This window comes from Nomia melanderi, chromosome 8, assembly GCF_051020985.1.
Source record: "Nomia melanderi isolate GNS246 chromosome 8, iyNomMela1, whole genome shotgun sequence".
NCBI classification, from domain to species: domain Eukaryota; kingdom Metazoa; phylum Arthropoda; class Insecta; order Hymenoptera; family Halictidae; genus Nomia; species Nomia melanderi.
In genome coordinates, this window is record NC_135006.1 from 8,986,824 (window position 1) to 9,011,404 (window position 24,581).

At 35.2% G+C, this 24,581-nt stretch overlaps 2 protein-coding genes across 7 annotated transcripts in view; one reads left to right on the forward strand and one right to left on the reverse strand.

Moving 5' to 3' along the window:
- Positions 1–289: 289 nt before the first annotated feature.
- LOC143174815 (uncharacterized) lies at positions 290–3,063 on the reverse strand. The gene is made up of 2 exons (XM_076370069.1): positions 2,430–3,063; positions 290–1,212 (listed from the first exon to the last, which is right to left on the reverse strand). The coding sequence occupies exons 1-2, from the start codon at positions 2,583–2,585 to the stop codon at positions 1,057–1,059; spliced, it is 312 nt and encodes a 103-aa protein (XP_076226184.1). The 5' UTR covers positions 2,586–3,063; the 3' UTR covers positions 290–1,056.
- A 6,391-nt stretch (positions 3,064–9,454) lies between these two features.
- The window catches only part of dsx (transcription factor doublesex), a 173,194-nt gene continuing 158,067 nt past the window's right edge, over positions 9,455–24,581 (forward strand). For 5 of the 6 annotated variants that reach the window (XM_076370068.1, XM_076370065.1, XM_076370062.1 and 2 more), the window contains exons 1-2: positions 10,024–10,171; positions 23,439–23,903. In XM_076370068.1, coding sequence (XP_076226183.1) covers positions 23,619–23,903 — 285 coding nt within the window. In that variant the 5' untranslated portion in view covers positions 10,024–10,171; positions 23,439–23,618. Of the gene's footprint in view, positions 9,606–10,023; positions 10,172–23,438; positions 23,904–24,581 lie in introns of those variants that run through there. The other variant, XM_076370063.1, reaches the window with a different exon arrangement.

Here is a 24,581-nt window from a genome sequence, read left to right on the forward strand (position 1 = left end):
ATTTTAATTGGATGTGACTAAATGGGAATATGTTGTCATCATATTTTGCGCAAATAAAGTACAAAATATAGTATTTTGAAAGAATATCAACATATATTAACCAACTGCAGCTGAATGAAAATCTGTATATGTACAAATACTCATATTATAATTAAATAAATAATATAATATACTGAATATTATGCATAAAATTATTATTTTACAAATAATTGTTATATAATATATACATTACTTAACGATAAATATTAATCAACGAGCTTTTTAATGTAAACAATAAACAGTAGCCGCACTATCCTTCGTACATGCCCAGTTTGAAATGTGAGTATTCATTAGCGATAATAATGTGATACCAGTGTCTGTGACGAGATCCTACTTATGTGTACGTATTTCAATGGAACACAGTGAGGCGCATTGATTGATACCGTGATAAAGTTAAAACTTGGACTCTCTTCGTAGTTGATTCAAGCAGAGCGCAGAATTGCAAAAACTCGTTCTGGGCCAGCGCTTGTGATTTTCATTAAAGTGTATGAACAGACAACAAGGCTGTACATGGCACATAATTAGGCAAAACAATGTGTACATGCACTTAGTTAACTTAATTGCTATTACCATTCGTAATGATATGTCTCGTTTCTTTTTAGGAATGCAACATCTCGTAATTGCGACTTCATAGAATCCAGTTTTTCACCTCTAACTCTATCCTTCTTTCATTGTCTCCCCTTTCTGGCTATCTGCTTCCATCTCTTATTCCGAAATCAGTAAATGATACAATTTATTCTCGCACACCTTTCCCGGTTTCTTTTATTCCCTCGTATTCCACTGTTCCCCTTCTCTTTTTCTCGACCTTCCTCCTCGTAACTGTAACGCTCGAGTTCTCTTTCGATCCCTTCATTTCTTTCTCTCATTCGCTTCTTTTCTCTCCACCTTGGTAAACCAAGAATAACTTAAACGCAAGACACGATACTCCGTGATATTAACCTTCGGAGAATTCCCGTGGAAAAGTCGACGATTCCTTGACCACTTGAGGCATTCTTCACACCAACCAAGTATTAGCTGCTAAATCAAACCCTCTTTCTCCCAAGCGGACGTCTTTACAGCCGGGTATCTCTCTGAAGTAGGGATGCGCGAGTACCCGGGATCACGATTTCGAGTGGGATCGGAAAAACTCGTGCGAGATCTGACGAGACCCAAAACTTTTGGGTAAATACTGACCTGAGAGAATTTAGACGGGTGTTTAAATTGCTGCATATTTTTAAATAAACGTTGAGACAATTGACTCTTTTGCGTAATTGTGTAATAGACGAACTTGTACGAAATTTTGATACTCAGAAAAGTTTTTGAAAAAATTCATTTTCACGGGAGTAAAATAATAAACGCAATAAATTTATTCAAAACGGACTTTATATACCACGAGCTTATTATTAGATTGCGAATCTTCATGCAGATTCGAATTTTTACGAATGCAGTTAAAATTACGTATATAAAAAGTAAAATTACGATACATAACGGTTTTCCCCAACAAATTTATAAACAGTATTATACTTTAAATATTTTATATATTTTCTCATATAGTGTGCATTTTGTGCAAGTTTCGACTTTTAAAGTCTATTTATTACGTTCACTTTTAAATGAGATTGTTGCTTTCATTTGAATTTTTATCCGACGTAGGCTTTATATTTATATTATCCTATATTTACGCACATGAGTTCAACGTCTATTCTAACAGAATTGGAAAAAGAATCAAATAAATGTATTAACACTTCATATGTGGGCAATAGAATATTCTGTTCTCAAGCGCCTGTGATAGAAAATGAATTGTGATTTTTCGTTTGCATTCGTACTTATACGGAATCTCCAGTGAGAGGTGAGCAGGAGTAGAAAATAATCATTTAAACCATCCAATGTGGGTTGAAGAAACTATAAATATTTTAGCGAAATCCTATTAAATTTCTTTGAAGCTCGAAAAAACACTTTGCATGCTCTGATTTATTTTCGGGCAATACTTTTTTTTCAATGTGTATACCGAAAAAACTGTGGAGATACTATTAGAGGAAAACGTTCATTATTGGAACTTATTATCCCGCATAAAAATTTATCGTCTGTATACCCATAATCTATTTCTTAGAGTGCTGCACTAATCGCGGCACTAAACCAGTAAATATAATAAAATAAATCGCAAAAAGGGTAATAGAGAACGAAATGAAGTTTTGTAGAGTAGAGAATTAATGGTAAAGAATAAGTCGTACATGTAAAAAGAGATTTATTTAATGAATATCTGTTAAGTAGAAAGGAATGTTTTACTTACTTAATTTCATATTATATGAAAAGCCAGGTGTAAAGTAATAAGAAGTCCATTTTGAGTTGACAAGTATTTTATACTATAATTTGATGAAAAATAAAAAAATCAATGAAACCATTATAGTCCTAACCTTCATGGACGTTGGTGCTGCCATTGTTTTTTGTTTTTTTTGCGAATAGCTAACATAGTCGGAGGCCATTTCAATGGGAGGGTTGCACCAAGATATTCCTACCGTTGCGAGTAACTGTTCCCTTGGTTCGATCCTGGCGATTGCACTGTTCCACATTCACATGAATACAATTATTAATAATAGACATTGGCATGCCCATTTAAAGTGTTTATGTCCGATGTTGCTGTCAAATGCTGCCATTGCTACCATTCTTGGGGAGGGACGTTCTATAGACTGTTAACACAGACACCAACGCCATAAGACATTCTTTTTCACCGCACGACTATTCACCTAGGATGATGAATCGCTGAGGGAACATGGTTACTCGATTCTTCGATATCTCTGCACTTTTCTGCTTGAACCTGAGTATCCAACCAATCACTGGTCAAAATTCTTTTTTTTCGTGAGCTCATCCGCTTTCTTGCCGCACGGAATGCGCTGCGCCATCATTACAAGCACGAAGAACTTTTACTCAGCTATACCCTCCCAACGAAGCCTGTCTTCGCACTTTAGCCGCAGGCAATTTATAATTTCGTGTCGCGATTTGTGGCAAAACGAAATTTACTTCGTATGCTGGAAAATATTAGTTGCAGCTGTTATATTTACATATCGCTGTTGAATATACAAGTAGAATTCGTGGATTTATTATAGAAGCAAATTACGAATACAGAGTTTTTCAGTTTACCTTGGATTCTGTTAGAATTATTAAAATTACGGTTTCTGAGGTTAAAATAATTTTTATTTTTCAAACGTACATTATTATTTTCTTGGTATAATTGGTCAGAACCATATTGTAGACGATAAAGACATAAACTAGAATGTTGTACAAGAATGATAATTTATCTACAACATTTTAACGCACTTGTATCTAAGCAAATGACCATACGTTACAGAATTCGAGTAAAGGTAAACAAATTCTGATAATACGTTACTACCACTTGGTGTCAGTATTGACTTTATGAAAAGTTACATTTTAGATAATTGTCGAAGTAAACTGGTTTATTTTTGTCAGATATTAGAAGGTAACAGTACTGTTTTTATTGATCTTTAATGATCGCCTTGTGTAACATGGTGCCACACTACACAGTGTTTAATTAGAAAGTAACTACTGTATTGGACGAGGGTTACCAGTACTTCTATCTGATTATTGCTTTTCTAACTGATAGAAATATCATATTATGATTTAGTTCCTTTAATAAAAAAGAATAAGTCTTGACTATTAGATCGAAGGATATTTGAAGACAAACTATAAAAAAATGAAAAGATCAATTTTATAATATACGATTCGGCACAGGAAGTTAAATAACACATAAAATACATCGTGGTAGTTTAGAGAACTCATGTATTAAACCACTATTACAATATGAAATAGTATTCATTATTCCTAACGATGTAAAAAATGTTTAATTACATTCTCCGCACACCATAAAACTGATATCATATACATATATTCCATTCATTTCATCTAACTGTAAGAAAATGATATACAGATCACTTGATAAAACAATAAATCTACAACATTTCTACGTTTCACTCATTGTAATTCGAGAATCATGTTACAACAAATTGATGTAGAGAACGGAATTGTTTAATGAAATCGAAAACCTCATGAAAAGTATGTAATACATTAATGTATTAGATCTTTTCACACATTTCTTCATAGTATGATTATATTCTTTTTATCGCAGAAAGACATTTCAATGAACTAATGACGTATCTAAAATATAATCATAAATTAAAAAAGGATTTGAATCTGATTAATAAGCAATGGTCGTAGGATTACACTGCTGATTTTAAAAGCCACTTTTGTGCATCATCGAGTTCGACTCTTCCCAAATTACAGTAGTCATCTAACATTACAGTGTTCATCTAAAACCAAGTCTTTATTGCCAACAATGTCATAATGGAAACGTGATCACTTAACTAAAAATGCTTTTCGATGAAACTCAACTTCAACATAGTATAAATTAGATAATAATGCAGATTAGATCAGTACCAACAAATTTTATGGAATATTTATTTTTGAAAACGAACTTTGTTCTTGAGGTTCTAGAAATACAAAATATTTTAAGTCGAATGAATAACCTGTTTTCTTTCGAACTAATTTTCACGCGTACGGTATTAGAATTCAGCGAGTACATTATAACAAACTATTTAAAGATTGTAGGTAGAATTTTCTTAATAACAAACTATAATTCTTATTGCATAACATACATTTTTATTCGTTTGAAAAATGTATTACGATTTTAGTAAAAATTGATGATCTGTACCTACAAACTATGTTATAAGTAAAAAGTATATTAAGTATTCCTATATCTAAATAGGTTAATAGCATGTTCAAAAAACTTACCACAGAATGTCTACGCTAAATAAATCAAAACATCTTTCATTATTTAATGATTCGCTCTAATTGTGATCTTTGAATTTTTTTGACAATTTTTAATAAATCCGCTCCGAATCTCCACGATTATTGTTGTCATATTACAATATACCATTCCTATCATCATGCTATATCTGCTTTCTTAAAATCGCATTGTTATGCCCACAATTTGATAGGATAAGCCAACACTTGACGGATCTTGCTTTAATCTCATCGGCATGGAAACAGGGGGATAATGATGAGTAAGTAAAAGGGAACAAGACAGAGGAACCGCCAGGTAATGAAACGATCGTTGACTCGTCTTCACTGTTTAATCCCGAGTGGTTCGACTATAAAGAGGAAATACTGTACTTCACATTTTTTCCAATTCTGGCAGAGCCCAAGTTGTTCGCGTTTAGTACCGTACAAGAATATTTTAATTAAATAAGATCTCTCTGATCTGTTTGAATATTGAGACGCTAAAATAGTATAATCTTCGGTGAACAGAGTTTTGGTGCAATAATAATTCATTATGTTAAGAATAAATTCCGATGAATATTAACTGAAGATAATTCATAAAATTCATTCGTCACAAGGACACAAACCGCGGCATTTGAATAAAATCATACCCGTTGAAAACGGAATACCGTTCGGACACGTCATCAGGTACGTATTAATCCTGTTATCGATATTCCGAAACTGCGAATCGTAAAAATTTTCGATTTCTAGTCACCTGTTTCAACTCCGATCAGTTCGAGGGATTTACGAGCTACCTCGAAACAATTCAGTGCAGCTGCCCCGCACAGGGGTTGCTGCCGTTGCTTGGCATCTCCGGAACGCGTAAAATCCGTTTCCACCGCAACGACGACAGTTGTCGTGGTTCAATCAGTAAATTCAGCCGCAAGTAAAGTACCTCCGGGATATCGCGTGTGCACACGTATCTGTCGCTGACTATCGCACGATGAATCCACTCCGAGGACGTTTTACGATCGTCCTTCCACCCCCGGCTCTCCTAAACCCAACAGCCTCCCCCACAACTCCCTGTTTTCCCTCGTCAACGACTCAGTGTACTTTCTGGCTTGTCTCAATTATACGTAAGCGACGACCGTCACAACGTTCACCGAAAAAAAGGTGTGCAGACCCTTCCGCAATTTAACCTTTTTTCCTGTACCAGGTAAAAATCATAATGAAACAGCGTGCACGTCGTACATTGTGAAGTCTATAATTATATTTGCAATTACGGCACGCGCAATCTAGGAAATATTAGATAGGAATGTATTTTGACCACAGTACAGTGGTATAGCATTCATTCGAATCTGTTGGAGCACCAGGAAATTTAGATAAAAGAATTGCTCAAATAAAAAAAAATCTACTTACTTCTCCTTCCACACGAATACATTAACGGATTCTTCTATCTTCAAGTAAACGTCATATTTATGAAAAGTAAATTAAACATGTTTAGAGACAACGAATCAAAACTGTCCGTCATTGAAAATCATACAAGTCAATAAAATTGTAATAGTTTATACCGCTAAACAATATAAACAAATAACGGAATACTGAAGTGTATAATTTTAAATTGCACTCACTACATATTATGTTCAAATACATCTTTTCGTCTATAACGTCGCCGGTCCACTCAATGAAATGTTTGGGAGTAGTACTATACATAGAAGTTCCCAAAAAAGAAAGTACAACATAATCACGAACACTTATATAACTGTGTAACCGCATGGATGTGCAGTATGCTGATATGTCTCAATTTATCGCTCGCGTGCCACGTTTTCTCTCTAACTGGCGCCCGACTTGCAAATGTAGTCGAACGAAACAGTACATTCGCCCTCCATATTGTCTCGCCGAACGCGCGCGGCGAACAAAGAGAACATGGCACGCAAAATATCAAAATGTATCAAAGAGACACGCCATGCTTTTATAATGATAGTCACACACAAGGTCATGCACTGTTGTCCTACCTAACTTACCAATCGCTATTTTTTTCTTAGAAAACTTGACTAGAACTAACGTAACGAAACGGTAACTAGCAATAGAAATGGACGCTAAATTGCGTTCGGTAAAGCGCGAAGTTACGTGGGGAACAACGGTGTGTCTTTAGTCTTGATGTTCTAGTATGAGACGAACACAGGAGTATACATAAGGTAAATACCATGCAGCGTAGCCTAAGTTCGGATAATAACTCAGCAAGGTGTTCGTTAAACCGAGTACTGTGAGAAAATTAGTTCGAGTAAACAGAGTACAGATATATGACGTTTTACTGTATCTTGAAAAATAAAAAGCCCTTGTTAAAAAGGAGCAAGCAAAACGGCCGCGCACATTAATTATGCAGGTTTTAGGATAAGGAGGACGATTTATGCAGAAACTTGTAACGATATTTATCTCGCGGTCGGCATAAAAACTTCGGGTTGCAGCTCCATAAACCGAGAGAGAGATGTGTAAAATATTTTATTTCCCATCAAACGATTACCAACGGCGCTTCGGTTATCTATAAAGCGAGGACGTTAGGTAGGATGCAAGGCACTGTTTATGTAAAATCAAGGAAAGGGAAATATTAAATATAAGGCTCGTATACATATATCAAATCGTTTTTGCGTAGCGAGATTCGTTTTACGACTTGCAGGCTGTTTGCACAGGCATTCGCACTTACACTCCTGTGGTTGCGTTCTCCACTTTGCAACTACGGTATAGTCGTTCGAGAATGCGTAAATCGAATTATCAAAATGCTCACCGTTTGTAGTTTAGTTAGTTTACATAAAGAATGTCAATCATTGTTTGGGATTCTCTATAAACGAAAGTGTAAAGCATGACGCGAATAATATTCCTGTGAATCGTTCGATTTCATTTCTAACTTATTCCGTGACGTTCTCCAAGAAGAAATATTAAAGAGCAAAAATCCTTTACTAATAAATACATGTATAGTTTCTAAATCGCGATATCGTTCCGTACATTTAAAGATACGTATTACTAAGAATACATAGCAAAATGTTTATTTATAATGTCAGTAAAAATCAAATATGATTAATTTTTGCAAATCTTCGATAAAATCGTTCCTTAAAAAATACAATACTGCAAATATCGTTTAGTCTTTTCTTTTCTTTACGTCTTTCTATAGACGTAGATAATTCTTCACGATTCAACTAAAATATTCCAAAACCGACCAAATCATTCAGAACGTCTCTTCATTTTAAATAACGTACAATTCAATGAATAATCTGCACATTCTAATTACATGATGCAATAAATTGAAAAACAAATTTGTAGACGCGAATGTACGATTATTCGAAGAATCAAAAATCATTGTTTTCGAAGAGTAGGGGCCGTTTGTTGCTTTGTAGCATTAAGCAGATTCATGTAACCACATATTTGGATACCTGACATAATTGCACTCGTCTTTGGCGCGGGTAAATGTGCACACCATTTCCGGTTGTGCACTTGGCGCATCACGTCTACTATCCGGCTAATTTTATGTTTCCTTCGGTAACAGCTAATATCTACGTTAATCTACTACATATAAGAGGAAACATGGGCTACAAATAATACCGGGACATCATAAAACTATAATTACCACTATCGTTCGTTGTGATGTCTATCGATGAGCCCGACGACTCGTCGAAAGCTAAACCCGTAAAATTGATTCGGCAGTTCTTACTATTCCCTTTAAGATTATCCCCGATGACGGCAAATGAACGGGTTAGTCATTGTGTAATAGTCAAATCCGGTCGAAATTTATGCCGGTGATGATTCAGGCGATCATCGCGGCCACCGATGAATGGTGCACTCGAAGGCGCGACAGTTCGCGCGGACAAGGTTCTCAATGACAACGCCGTGCATCGTCCACGTAGGTACTTTCTACACGGCGGTCGGATGGATTCAATCGTAAAACCTCGACGTCCGTCTAAACCAGCGTGCCACCTCCACCCGTCCAACCACCACTCTTCGGCGAAAAACCCCTCGCCCTCCCGATGCCAGACTGCTCGACGTGTCTCCTCCCCGCACCAGGGACGTGCCCCCTCCCAGCCAGTGCCCGCAGGCCACCATGCATCTCGTCGGTGTGCCGCTGCTACCAGCACTCTTAGTGAGTTACGGACCGCATGCAAGCGCGTGTCGAACGAGTCGTTGGTGTCGCGCTTTTCCACATTTCACCGTTTAGATTCTTCTGTATTTTGCCACGCTGCTACGCCAGTTCCGCCATCGATGAGGACACGGTAACAGATATCACCACCGATAACTCTCTTATTCCCCAACGGTCTCGTGCGTTTTTATCTGGTCCCGACGAGCGTTTTATCCGTTCAGCCTGGCTGTTGTTGTTTCGCGCATCCCGCGGTCTTCTCCGCCGCCGAAACCTGGGATTCCCCGAAGTGCGTCGAGACGAGCCGTCAAACTTCTCTCGGCACGAACTGTTTTACGCGCGATCTAGCGTGATCCGACGAGAACCCTGAGACACAAGAGGGGGCGAAAACAAGATTCAACGCACGAGTTGACGTACTCCGATGGAGAGAACTGTCGTACCGTGCTACGAGAGGGGGAAATTGAAGAGTAGGAGGGGGTTAGAGTGACACGCGGATACCAGCTAAGTCGAACGGGGAGAAGAGGACAATTGAAGTGCGCGTGTGCGAAAAGTGCGCGCCACGCGGCCTGAACTATGGGTTATGTTGTGTTGTGCTTTTTGCGGAATTGTACGCGTGATCTTTCTCTCTCTTGGTTCACTTGACGTAGACTTGCCCACGTTGTTCACTTCCCGGGATAATTGCGCGTGTTCACTGGTGAGTACGTGAATTCTGACTGAAACCTTCTTTTTCGGGATTCCACTGACTTACGGGTAAACCGACTGGTATACACGAACAATTGCAAAAAAAAGGTACGGACGGAACTTAACCAGAAACAAGGGAACGAGTAATGATGAAGTAAAGATAGTCGCTGAAACAGTGACTGTTACGTTTCGTTGGCTGAGTGTGTTAATCGTGATGTGCACGTGAGGGGAAAAAGACAACGACGAATACGAACTCGTTGAATTGACTGCGCGCGCGCGAGCGTGGTGCTTCTCGCGCGCAAATACGACACGAGGTTGGAACTCGTCGCGTGGTAGAGAGTAGTGTGCTGCATCCGGCTATAAGGCGCGCGTAACGCGATAATTTCCCGAAGAAACTGTGCAATCTGATAGACATGGAAAACTTCGATATAGTGTAATTGTGTGTTCGCCTGCGAAAATTGTGGCTTAATGCCGTGATTAACGGTTACGTGAGTTCACTGATCACTGGAATAGACTCTATGAAGTACATTGAACAGTCCCCGATAAGAAAACCCATATCTTGTTCTTCTAAATGTTTAGGTAACAACTAACTACATTTTCTATTTTCCGCTTTTACGGATCTTCTTCTTTATCGCGCTACAAGCTGATTACGATTTGCCTACGTGTTTATTTACTTTTCTGTTCAACCGGATGCCGTACATGTTCAATGCACAAACAACAATCTCTTCCGAGTGTTTTGTTTTATCGAAAGCATTGGACATGAAGGTAGAATGTTACAATGGCAACTAGTCACCCGTTATTTCAAAAACAGGCGCGGTGAATATTTTCTGAAAATTCCTTTTCGCTTACTCGATTAAAAAATAATGCATGTTCTAACAAATCGCGAATAGTCTGATTCTTTTGTTTTTCTATATTAAAGCGGTGAACTATTAGTTAAGACTACACGAAATTAACGGTAATAGGGGAAGTTGAATTAATGAATTAAATAATATTTAAAAATACGTAAACAATATTAATTAATCAGTTTTTAAGTAAAAATAGATTTGCTTATATATTTATAAATTATTGTTAATTAAATCAGCCTTGTAAAGTTTCCTCTTCTTTGTTTTTGATGAATAATTTGTTTCTCTGCAACGGATTAATTTACTTACTTGAAAAGGCTCGATTAGAGTAAAACTCCGTTTCTGTTTGATGATTTGTAGAATTCATCTAAATTTGTTGGCTTCTTAAGATTGATATATTTTCCGTGTAACATTATATTATTTTAATCGCACTGAGAAAATCATGATAAAATTATTGTATGTTTTTTACTTGGTTACCAACATTTCTTATAAGTGTACATAATTTATTTATACTTAGAATCGGTCTCAGATGCTGGAATTCACTTATTTAACGTTCCAGTATCTGCAAATAATAATATAATTTCATTTACCATCTTTTCAACCTTATGTAATTGATTTTGTATAATTAAAAGAAAATATTTCGTATTGTTTGAATACTAAGTCTTTTGTCAATTTCGATTCAAACATCATAGTGAATACGCTCAGTAATTTTGTGAGGATTATCCGTCAGAAATACATCAATTATTGTTTCATCAAAGTATGGAAGTTTTCTTCGTGCATTCTTAACTGAACAAATATTTCAAATTGTCTACTAATGAAGTAATAAAAAAGATTATTCTTTAAAAGAATAAACTATTTCTTGCAAGAATAAAAATAATCTTTATGTAGTTCCTGAACGTTGTAGTTGTCTGTTAGCGGGGCTGGTATTCATTTGAAAATAAATGTTTCAAGTAATTTCGTTTTTTAGTGATTTTGTCGCGTTTTTCTGAAGTAAATACTGTACAGTTGTATAACTGCACAATAAAAATAATTTTGTGCAACAATATCATTCTAAACGAAAGTGTTTTATTAAAAAAAGAGTATTTATGTAAACGAATGCACATAGACAAGTTAATAAGTTGAATTTTTTTAGTTATTTTACACGTTAATTTGCAAAAGAACCTAAAAAAAATTACATTTGAAGTTTAGGTTGTAAATACAAATATATATATATACTGAGAGTTGTGAAATCTCATGCAGCCATGTTGATTCTGTGAATTTCATTTTAACACTTCTGCATTAGATTTTTACGCAAACGAAATTGATTTTTCGTATTCTTTACCTCAAGTAATTATTTATATATTAAATGATTTAGAACAACTTTTTTAAATATTTATAATCTATTATTTGAAAAATATTAAGCTCCATTGATGTTAAATTATACAATATTCAATATACATTACATACTGATTTGCATATGTAAAAAGTAATCGGCTTCAAGATTTTATATTAAGTACGTATACTGCTGTGACGGTAGCAGAAAATGTTTAGGACTTTATGATATGACTTTTTTTTTAATTTGGCGATAACATTTACACGGAGACCATTTTTACGAATGCAACGAATATATTCACATTTGCACACAAAAATACTTGCGCGGTTCCATATATGTGCGTCGCACAAGCAATTAAATTTCAACATTTCTGTCTCGATCACACAATTCCAATATACCACTACGGAATCGTTCTTGATAATAGATACGCACATGCATTTTTTATTGAAATATTCATGGTCGGCGAATACACGTGTAATATGAAAATGATCTGTATTGCCGTAACAAGTTTTTACAGTGTCGCAGTACTACGGTATCAGTAGGAAAACTTTGTTATCATTCTTGTTAGTAATCGATGACCTGGATACGCTCCGGTAATTAGAGTTTCAATTAGCCTTTAACTTACGATTCCTTTTTACATTCTCCATTATTGATAGGTTTTGAGTCGATTTATCGACTGGTTACAAGCCGATTGCAATACTTTTCAAGATTTATGCGAATTCGTAGTCTTATCAATTCTGCTTGCTCTTTTACGAGAACAATAAAAGGGTTTAAACTGGTCAAATTGACGTTTCGAAGAAACATGATTTTCGTTAAATATACAATAGTCCAAGAAACTGATGTCGTCTCTTCGCACTCTTAAAACTATACCACGTTTCAATCTCATTTCGATATTCATAATGCGATAACAATACAGTTTTTTAATGAAAAAAATTATAATATGAATTTTGCATTATTTTAGTCTGCAATATTATTTTGTTTTGTACCTTGCATTGTCTTGAGACGCACCCTTTGTTTATCTTCAAGTTTTGAAGGTCATAACAATAGGCAATTTCCAACGAGTTTTTAGAATAAAACCATTCAGTTTTCTCTACGCTATTCGAAACGTAAATATGCTAAAAGTAACAAAATATTTGAACATTTGTCGAAGTAAAGGAATGTAGATTAATGCATTTTTATTTTCCCAAAATTCATTCAAAAACAATGAGAAAAAGTAGTGACAGTTTTATTTGTTAGTATTTCAATGGTCAAGTGATCATTTATTAATAAAGCGATTTTTTTATTTATGCCTTATTTTGTGTGGTTTTAAACTTTGAAGATGTTCAGGTACGTTAACATTTACCTAAACATTCACATTCACTTTTTTGGCAGTATGCTTTGGGCTGTTATCTTGCTAGAAGGCAAACGAATTCTCAAGATTTAACTTTCCCTATTTTTGTGTAAACATTTCTTGTAAAATGTTTAAATAAACATTTTGGTCCGCTCTGCTATTAATGTGCAAGTAAAAACTAATTTTCTTACTCCATTCCCACTTATACACACTCGTACTAAAGAATTGCTATCACCATGTTTCACAGCTGAATACAGATCTCATGTTTTTATTTGTTCATTAGTCTTTCTCAATACGATCGCCTGACCATCTGATTCGAACGCATTAAATTTACGTTTGTCGCTGAGTAGAACAGGTTCTCTGAAGCTAGATTCCTTATTTCTTACTTTAGTAAAGTAACTTCTCCTTTAGATTACTTATTTTACTAATATAGGGCTTTTTCCAAGTTACGCGCTCATTAAACCCAGCACTTTCAATAACATTCTGAATTGTTTGAAGTCCGAATACGTATTAACGTTGTAATCACTTTTCATTATTTCAAGTACTTAGCTGCGAGATCCTTCCTTTCCGTTCTTTCTCGATGTCGATGTATAATATATTCATGAAACGAAATTTCATAAACTTCTCTTTTTCTGACCAATAGCTTTCTTTGTATCAGCTTCAACTATTTTTCAAATTGCGATTGGCAAATATCCATTGAATTAAGTGTTCTCAAAATACCATTGCCTTTTAAATATAATGCATTTCAAGTTGATAACTTCGCATATTCGCAATACTTTAACTAAATTTCTCAAATTTCTTGAGTTTATTACGAAACTGACGAGGCTATTCATCTTTCCTTGGACCACTGCCGCGCACGAATAATGAAGATTATCACGCGAATATTCCACGATCAACATTTTATCACAAACATATTCGTCGAACACATTCGATTATCCGCGCTCATTCTATTAGCCATTAGTGCATCGAACAGAAAAATAAACGCGAATTAATACGTGCACATTAAAAACTGTCATGGCGGTACCCGGTCGTCGGTTGGTTCCCGCCGCCTAAAACTCTTATTCGACGCGAATGAAAGCGTGTGCAACAAGAGAAAAACCCCGATTGACCAGGGTCGTGTCGTCGAAACACGAGAACTTGCCGAACCGATCATCGACGATCGTGCAACGTTATTTCTTGTCGGCGAACACGATCTCCAATAAAGAGTTTGATCTTCACGGTGAAGACTCGCCGCCGAAAAAAAGATGAAATGCGGCTTGGGAAGGCCTTCGACTCACGTTTCGCTCGAAATTGCTCGATACGGTCTGATATTGCAGAAAGAAAGGACAGGGTATGGCGATAGGGGGGGGGGGCGACGATGTCGGCGTGCAGGGGCAAGGGGGAGGGCCGGGGAGGAGGCGGAGTCGATAAGAAGAGCGCGTCTCGCCGGTTTTGCGTGCAATTAGATGTGGTCGCTTTAGCGATTCACGGTGCAGCGCGAGACGCGAGGCCATAAGATAACGATACGCATATTCGCGGTGCTCCCGAGGGAGGTTTCCGTTTTATGAATAGTATCGTATAAGAGATACATTGTTGTCGGCCGAAGATACATTCTCTTCAGCGCGGCTGCTGGTCGACCGTGAGAAAGGTTGCTGTCTTTCACCGGATGAAACGTCGCGGCACCTTTGATGCCGATAAACGGGCATTACGCTTCAATTCTATGAAAATGAAAACGTTGTAACTGCGGGGAGAAACAACAGAAGCTTCGGTTTGAAGGCCTGTTTCGGCACCTTCGCGAAATGGAGAACTTTGTTTCTTTTTCCCCTGTTGCACATGTACGTATATCGCGAATCCGCGATGTTATTACAATCGTATTCGAATTTAAGGCGTTCGAGCGTGGTATCATCTCGTCGACCGACAGCTTCTCTTCCATATTCTTCTTTTGTTTCTGTTTCGTTCGATATATTTTTTTTCGGGTCTTCTCCGTTTCGTCTTGTACGCGTAATCGCTTCGTTGCACTTTCCGGTTCATTGTTTTTTTGATCGCAGTAATTGCGATGTATCGCATGTTGAGTGTGCGAAAGAGAAGTTAGCGCGAACCGCGGTGTTTGTAAAAACGGAAGGGAAAGAATTTTACGATTACACGTATTTGATTGTTATCTCATAGTATCGAGGGAAGTTCTATTTTTACTGACTTCATGTAATGAAGAATGTTCACCGTCTAATGCTTTACTGTAATATTTGATAATTTGATATTATGTTTTAACCCTTTTAATGCCAGGGAGTTGATCTATCGATCCTAGGTGTTCACGCGAAAACTGCCACGGGCTGATTGCCTACGTTTGTTTACGTTCAGGATATCGCCCCGTAGCATTCTTCGCGTGTATAGAATAGATCGACTTGGCACTGAAACGGTCCATTTAATCAAGCTGGAAAACATTTTTAACAAATTTGGCGTTCATTGAAAATTGTATGTTCTGAGTTTGATATTTTTAAAGACAATTCTGTCTTTTGAGACGGAGGGGGAAAGATTTTTTCCTCAAAAGAACAAAGGAAAATAAAAAATTTACACTTTAATCTATAAATACCCATTATATATTATTATGTTAAACAAAGAATAAATTATTTAAAATTCTAAGCATAATTTTGAATTTACATGAACCAAATATTTTTCTAGTGTTTAAGGAATCCTTTAGAAACTTCCATGAGATGAGTGATTTCTAAATATTAATTGTACTGCTGAAATGATAAGTATTCATATATGTACATACATCGCGTAAGCCGTAACTAACAACCATGCGTTTTGTTACTTTGTTCAATCCGTGATAAGATATCTTGCAGGAGCTTTTTCAAACGCGATTTCATCAGTGATAACAATTTTAATTGTAAGTATTATTTGTAGATAAGATGTTACAGTTGATTTACTTGGAAATAAAACTTTAATAAATGTGACTGGTTTTCAGAAAAATTAAATATTTTTTAAACAACTTTGTTATCATTTTTGAACGGAATAACCATTGCTAATGTTATAAAGAACGATTCAATTTTAGTGTGTTGAATTTTGGTAATTATTTGGAATCGTGTGGTGTCCATGATTCCAAATAATTGTCTAAAATTTTCTTAAAATCGAAATGTTATATTATGAATAAAGAATGATAGTTCTTTATGCTTTACGTTTTGCAAATAGGTATAATCGTTAAATTTCTGAAATGTTTCGAAGATTGATTTTCAATCTATTCTACTAAGATTATATAATCTTCTAGTATTTTATAAGAAAATGAATAGTTCCTTGTAACAGTATTTCTTATCAGTTAAGAGAAATGTGCAGCCCTGATAAATTGTGTGACCTTCTGCACATTATAAGTTATTATCTGACAGAAAAAAATTGTTAGTTTCCTCTAGATGTAAAAATTCTTTTGTAATTTAGAATCTATAGATGTAGATAAACGTAATGGATAGTTGTAATTTTTAATTTCGATTTTTCAGCGGAATTCCCACTTTTCTAGTAATAGTGCGCAGTTAATGGCGTAATATTATAGTGTTACTGTTAGTGACTGAAGAGTTCTTAAGCGTTTCTACGACTTACTAATAATTTCCTCAATTACACATGAAAAACAAAGCAGTATACTAAAGCGATAATAGCTATATTATTAGTAGTTTAGTAGATTGAACTACTCGTCGTTCGCATGAAGGTTAATAATATTGATCACAAATTTATTCATTGTATCTATGTTATATTTATTTCGTTGTAGTATAAAAACGTATTGCTGAACATGGAGCGTTTATTCGCAATTTTATAAATCATTTGACAAAAATTTAAGAAAAATCTGTTTTGTCAATTGTTCCATAATATTTTACTAACTTGCGAGCTTTGGATGCGTAAAATTCGTATTCAAATAACCGTAATGATCATAGGATAATTTGTACATACTTTTTGTATATAAAATTAATAAGTTTACACGAAATTGAGTATTAGTATGTCTTTACACGGAAATAATCCTAGTAAATATTTGCAATTGTCGGAGATAATAATTTTTCTATCTATATAGAATATCGGAACTTAGGTCGTAAGATACTATTTTATCTATTTTCGTATCAAGGATCGAAGGAATCCTACAGGTATACTTAATCTTGGAGAGATCTCCGATTGCAGCCGTTGATTTTGTTTAGTGAAGCGGTGGTCTATTCCATATTTAATATAATACTTTGTCCAGCCGGACGAGGTTGCCACTAATTTAATTTCCCACCGAATTCACCTAAATTAGTGTCCCCTGTTTCCATTAACTTGTCGTGTAAGGTCCAGTAACAGGTTTTTCATTATGCAAGCTTTGGGTCTGTTCCTTCCCATTTCTGCATCTTCGTTTTCATCACTTAGTACCTGTCCTTCCTGAATAAATTTGCTTCTCATATTTTTTCAAAGTCACCGACGCAGTGTACCGATTACTTTTTAGATACTGTCTTTTATTATGCTTTCCGACGCATTAGGTAATTCATTTTTACTGCCTATCGGACAATCATTGTACTAACAACTGTTAAATAACAAACTCTTCATACATTTTTCATGTCCGAAAACTTTTTATAGTTATTTATTAGTACTCTTTCAAATTGTTTTGTTTCACAGAAATTTTTTAGCACATACGACGTATATTTTTATATACTTTCATGTAATTATAAATTATCGCGTTTTATTCGTTTGGTTTAAATATCATTACGATTGTACAGAAATTGTACGAATGCACTGATATGAATGAAACAGAATGAAATATACATTCCTGTTTGCTTACATTGGCGAAGTATTTTTTCAGTAGAATGTATGTAATATTAAAAGTAGTTCTTTGGTAGTTCTGTGTTGTATTTTATACATTTCTAAAGAATATTTCGAAGGATGGTAGTTTCAGCTACTTTAACGATGGCAGGAATCTATATTTTAGTTAATTGGCTAGTTGATCCATGCGATCGAGCTATACTGACCTGCAATTCACGTTGACCTTCCTTCCGAGATCTCGCTGATTTACAGTCTTTAACTACATTGAATGATTTTATAGTGCTCATCATTGTGCGTCGTAACTAGCAACATCAAATTATGGATTTCATTGCATTTCGCGTAAGAAATTAAATCCATCTGAAAATTCCTTGTACAATTTCATGCACAAAAAAATCTTTGTCCTGCAAAATGCCTTACTCTGTACTAAATAACATTTATAATAACAATTTTGCTATATTTTCAACGATTTACGAGGTATTCCCACGTTTTCAGTTTAAAAAGACCTTTACGCGTGTTTGTATAATTCGGAGAATTCTCATTTTTAGTGACTGCATATGATATCACAATGCATTCCGAAAATGAAACCCATTTTGTGTGGGTATAAAAATTACTTCTGTTTGCGAAATGAAGTTAGGACAATTTTTCAAAAATCTTATCTGGAAGATCCGGTACTCCGAGAGTTAAGTAATGTCTCTAAACTATTGAGGTGTTCTTAATTATAAATGTAAATTCCAACCCACGATTATTCACGGTTGAGTTGATCTCTCGGTTGAATTGGTTAGTAAGCCTACTGAACAAAGTTGCAAAGAGCAACCGAGATGCAGCGAGAAATAATCAGTTGCCAACGACATGTAACAACGTAAGCTTGCATAATCAGTATCTTTATTATTGAAAGATTAATATTTTTCTATCTTCTTATATCATTATGAACCTATCACAGATAAACTGGTATTTTCTGTGATGAAATTGTTCTTTAACCGGAGACTGTTTAACAAAGGGCTAATTCGTTGATACTGTTCATCGCACCTTTAATATATTGAATCCAATTGTACTGTAATGTCTGCAGTGGGGCTATTTACGTCGCATGTACATTTAGTACGATATAATTTCTTCCAGAATATTATTATTCATCTTTCAACACGTCCGTGTGTGGTTTCATGGTGGAAAAATGGTCTAGTTAGGAGGTCGACCTCAAGGATAGTCCGCGACGATTATTAACATACTATATGCGATTAATTGACAAAATTCGTAGATGCAAAAAATACTGTGATTTTAGTACTAGAATTTAGTATCGCATTAAATGAACAATAGTGGTACTATTACTGTCGTGATAACTATATATACAACGATATTGTGAAAACATTTATTGATAATATACAGGGTAGGGCACGTAAATGAGAATAGCCATATATTTCCGTTATTTATAGGTATATAAAAAGATTGTTTAATGCAAAGTGAGCTTGAGGAGATCTCTCTTGTTACGATTTTGTTCACCTCTTCGAATAGGTTAACTTTACCTTAACAGCTTTTTCATATATCTATAAACAGCGAAGATATTTACGTGTTCCCATTTACGTGCTCCACCTTCTACAGCAAGATCCGGTTCATTAAAATATGTTAACGTATCACTCAATATTTATAATGAACAAATACGGTTTTCCACGTCACTTGTTTTTCCATGGATACACATGTACACGCAAAATTTATGAAAGGAAATAACTTGAAGAATGTCGACTATCGAATACAATTTTGTTGTATTGATTAGTGTAGCTTCCTTAGTATTGTGTATCTTATTATTACATAACTTTCCGTTTTACAATTTTCTCGGGACAGTTTACAAATAACGTAACGTAAACTCATTGTCGTTCGCGTAACGTATATCAAATTTTTATTTTAATAACACTCTGCATGTCATGTTGTTACTCGTTTTATTAGATATCAACGTAATCATTTTCATGTTAGTTTCACTATATTTCGCTATGTGATACGTTTCGTCGCAATTCGTACATAAACCTCGAATTTTCTAAATAATGTTACATTCAATATTGTCATCTTAAAAGAAATGTTAAGAAGTCACGAATATATTTATATAATTCTTTTCAGTGTTGGGCGATACCCTGCGCGATTACTTTGTTATACTTTGCCGTCGGTCGCCAACCTATCTTAAGGGACGTTCTCGTGGTGCACGGTTGGGCGGCAAATGAGCTCGCTTTCCTTTGATGATGCTAATTCTCGATTCTGCGTTCTTTAGAGGCAATAAGCCGTATGCGGCAAGTCGTATACCACAGGTTGGCGCCTTTAGTTAATCACTTTTTCGCACTGAAGTGTTTCTAGAAATAGTAAGGTGACATTGGAAAAGAAAGCAACGTAGTTTCAATAGCTGAAAGATTCACGTAATTATTGTATTCTGCCATTTTACTATTTATTTATATATCTTGTTTAATTTGTAGTAACCATTATTGGTTGCATGACATGTATCTTGTTCGTTTTGCCGTAGGTTCGAATTTTATGTCATGTTTACTATTTATGCTATTACTATAGTTTGTAGACGCAAGTAGCGAAAATGTACACTTCTCAATGAAAAATCATATACTACGAAGTGTAAGAATCAAGATAAAGGGTTAACTCCTTGATATACAATCACGGTCAGACTCGCGATGAAGATTTCTAGATTAATTTAATCAAAATCAGTATTATTCATTTTCCACGAAGCAATTATAAATATTCTGCGATTACCAATTTATTGTCTTCAAACTAAATTCGCACTTGCAGTGGAATGGAAATTTTTCTTGCATTTCTTTCAAATTGTCAATAGTAAAATGTTACATGAGATTAGTAGCAAAAGTAAATAATACGGCAAGGGATTCAACAGTATACTTTTAGATCTATCTTTTTATATTTGCCAATTTTTCTGTAGTAAAGTAACACGTGAATTTGTGAATAATTTTTAGGTTACATATTTCATTACATATTTTACACACATACATGGTTTCCTTCGCATGAATTATTTAACACTTATGTTAATAATTGAAACGCAGTAGTAACCACAAATGGCATATCTCGCCTATTTTCATTAAATTGACAAATATTGGTAGAAATGCATATTTTGAACAACTTTTTCCTCTGACAAAAATGTTGCCCCTATTTACTTTCCGAGATTATCGCAAATATTTTTGCTACCGCTATATTAAATTCTATATACGCGAGCAAGTTTGTAAAAAAACTACTATTACCAATAGTAATTTCCTTTTAATAATTTTTTTTCAATTCTCTTTTAGTTTTTTATGGCATAATTAGTAAATATCCACGATGAGTATAATGGTAAGAAAATTATTATATAAATAGTTTGAAAAAATGTTCTTATTGAATAAGATGCTCAAATCTATTCAAATTTTTGGGTTTTACACTCGTGTAACTATAATTCGAGATTAATGATACAATGTTCACATTTGTTTTTGTTATAACCAGAGGTCATATTAACTTCCTTATGAAAATAAGTGATCTGATAGTATTTTTTTTATGTAAAATGATGAAAAGAATCTAGTAAAATGGAGTACAAATTTTTATTTAAAAAAAATGTAAGTGCAAATTCCACATGGATCATTGCACTTCTGAAAAAATTAATTTCTCTCCTTTTACATTTCACTGCAATTGCAATGGTAACGACGTTATAGCCTAAAACAATTGCGTGAACGATTCTGTGTAAGTACAATGTTCCTGCCTTAATGTCGCGCTTTGATGACATCTATAACACCCCGTTTCTGTACTCACTGTTTTGTGAAGCTGTCTTGCAGTAGGTATATGCTCCAGAAAGAGAACTTGCGTGCAACTGTTCACACAACTTATCTGAGAACTTATGGGGGGCGAATGTGGTATTTCGTCGAGCTGGGCTCGAGAATCAAATGCGTGCGAAAGAGGTAGAGATAGAGAGAGATAGAGAGAGAGAGAGGGGGGGGGGGGCACAGACATTTAGACGATAGAAAGAAACTATGTATCTCATTTACAAAGCTCTAATCACACCGTTTCAATTAAATCTAAAAAATACTTACTATTTACTACTTGAAACCGAATAGAAAAATGCAAAATTAACTGACATTAATTATGCATTAGCGTCAGCAACAGGTACCTAATTTATTAAAATCGTTTCGTTCCTTCGCTCGTGTCTGTGGGTTTCGTGATCGCAGCGTATCCTCTTATTCGCTCAACACTCCGCCTCTTCATCTTTTGCCAAGAAGCAACAGCGAGTTGCGAGCCAGTTGGGGTGAGGACAAAATAACTTCCACGATTTCAATGCTAGATCTCTCGAGCCATACGATGTTACGGGGGCTAAACTGTAGTTTTATGTTTCTTTTCTGTGTTAGATCGAGTAGAATTACGAGTCACATAGTGGATGTCAAGAATATTGTCTCCGGGCACATTAGAAAACTTTTCGAATGACTTCATGAATGAAGAATTAACTTAAGTAACTGATTTACGTATCAAGTTTTGTACACATATGAATACTTTTAAATAAAAAAAAATGTAAATGATCGACGGGATTATGTGAATAATTATTATTTAATTGTATTTTATTCATTTATTCTGTTTAACTAAGAATATCTGTCGACAACATTTATCGTCTTGTTTCACTGTTCAGTCGATAAGATCATAACCGGATGTGGCCCCGCAGGTCACTAATTGAATGGCTCTGGTATAGGCCTAATGCGGCCCGACGATGACGGCAATGTGATGAATGAATTTCTCGTATAGATCGCGGTATGGATTGTACCAGATTACACTGATTAAGTGGTTGCACACTATACCCAATATGAAAGCCTCTATCGGAATCCAGCCGCATATTGGAATTTAATTGTACAATTTGTCGCTCATTCACGTCACTATAAATAAATATTTTCTTCTATATAGATCCTGCAGCAATTAGATGGTTTAAAACCTAGGTAAATGTGGAAGCAGCTTTATTGTAGCAATCAATATATCCGAGCATTTAAAACCCATGTAATTTTTGTTTTATCCTAAATTATTTATTTTACGAGTAAAAATAAGGATGATGCAGCTGAAATTGATATCATAATACATTGCTGCATTACGCTGTGGAAACTCGTATCGCGCTAAGAAGACTTCAGTCCTAACCGTATTACTTTATGAAACTTTCTTTCCTGACTCTTATTTTTTGCGTGTAATTCTTTAATACTTTACAGCGGACACAACTGTTTTATTGTAATTCTTTTTGAGCTGGACGTAGTACATACGAATGAAGTTATTACACTTCCGATGTAAATTTTCCGATTGCAATTCTGACGGATATAGTATGTTTGCAAGACCACATCTGTTTTTAATTACACATCGACAGTTCATAATCGACATTTATCCTCGTAACTATGCGTATGATTCATTGAATTTCATTTATCTTTATGACAACAAAAATTGTATCATATAAGTACTTATTACCACACTCTATAAGAAAGAAAACTATTTTATTGGTTGTGGCTTCTGTAAATATAATCTTTTTCAATTATTTATAATCTAATATAATATGAAAGAAATGTATACAACACGTTGTAACTTCTTATCAGTGTCATTAACTAAAGTTTAATTTTATTCATCCTATTCACGTTCCAGAAGGACAAGTCTGAATTCGATGAGCGAAATATGCTAAAGATTGGCTCCCTCACGTGGAAACGAGACACATAACACACAGTGGTTCCACGAGCGCACGTGGAAGGTGGAAGGATAAAGAAATTCCGAGGCGGACGTGTTCGCTGAAACAGCTTTCCCAAAATTTATCCCGACAAGGAAAACATGGAAAACGGGGACGAGACTCTCTCTACTCGGTCAGAAACGAACGCATCCTCGTCCTCGACTACGACTACGACTACGAGCACGCGGACGCCGCCTAAATGCGCGCGATGTCGCAATCATCAATTGATAATCAACGTGAAGGATCACAAGAGGTACTGTAAGTACCGCTACTGTATCTGTGAAAACTGTAAGCTCACTGCAGAGAGACAATGTGTGATGGCGAGGCAAACGGCGCAGAAAAGAGCCCTAGCGCAAGACGAGGTCAAAGTCAGAGCTGTGGGAGAGGTTAGTCGTTCCTTGTTCCTTAGGGGTTCTTTTCACAGACCCTGTTCAATATAATTCGCGGCTGCGAGCTAGTTTCGCGATTAGTTTTTTCGTAAAGGTACGCTTGCTTTCAGGATGCACTTTCGTGGAAATTATCCACAGGATAAATACAAATATACATATGTGGAATATATCTTTCTTAACCCATTGCCTTATAACAACGTGTCAGCCTCGCGGTGATGATTTTCAGTGTGATTTAACAAACATAAATATTACTCGATTCATTCGAATTCAAAGTAAATATTATTCTTATGTAATCAATTGTTATGCTTAACAGCGAACATAGACATTAAAATATGTCTAACAATTTTCTCTTTTTCCAATAATTTATTAATGACATCATAGTGGTATCGATCAGAGTCGAGAAAGAAATCATAGGGCAAAGGGTTAACAGTTTATTCGTTACAGATGACGCAGGCAATATACAAATAGACTATACGAGAACAATCATAGATATACAGAAACTTTAACATTCGGACACTGAGATTTTTACAATAGTATACATTTTATTTACATAATTTACAACTAGGCTAATTTTTGTAATAATATGTGTTTTAATATCTTGTTGCTAATGATTTGTTTTAAATGTTCAGTATTTATATTGTCCCATTTTTCTTTTAATCGACGTTTCAACATTTC

Excerpts from the sequence above, each read along its gene's own strand:
- LOC143174815 (XM_076370069.1), bottom strand. The coding sequence starts at position 2,585 with ATGTGGAACAGTGCAATCGCCAGGATCGAACCAAGGGAACAGTTACTC. Across the intron at positions 1,213-2,429 it reads CAGCACCAACGTCCATGAAG|GTCAGTATTTACCCAAAAGT; the intron begins GTTAGGACTATA and ends AAATTCTCTCAG.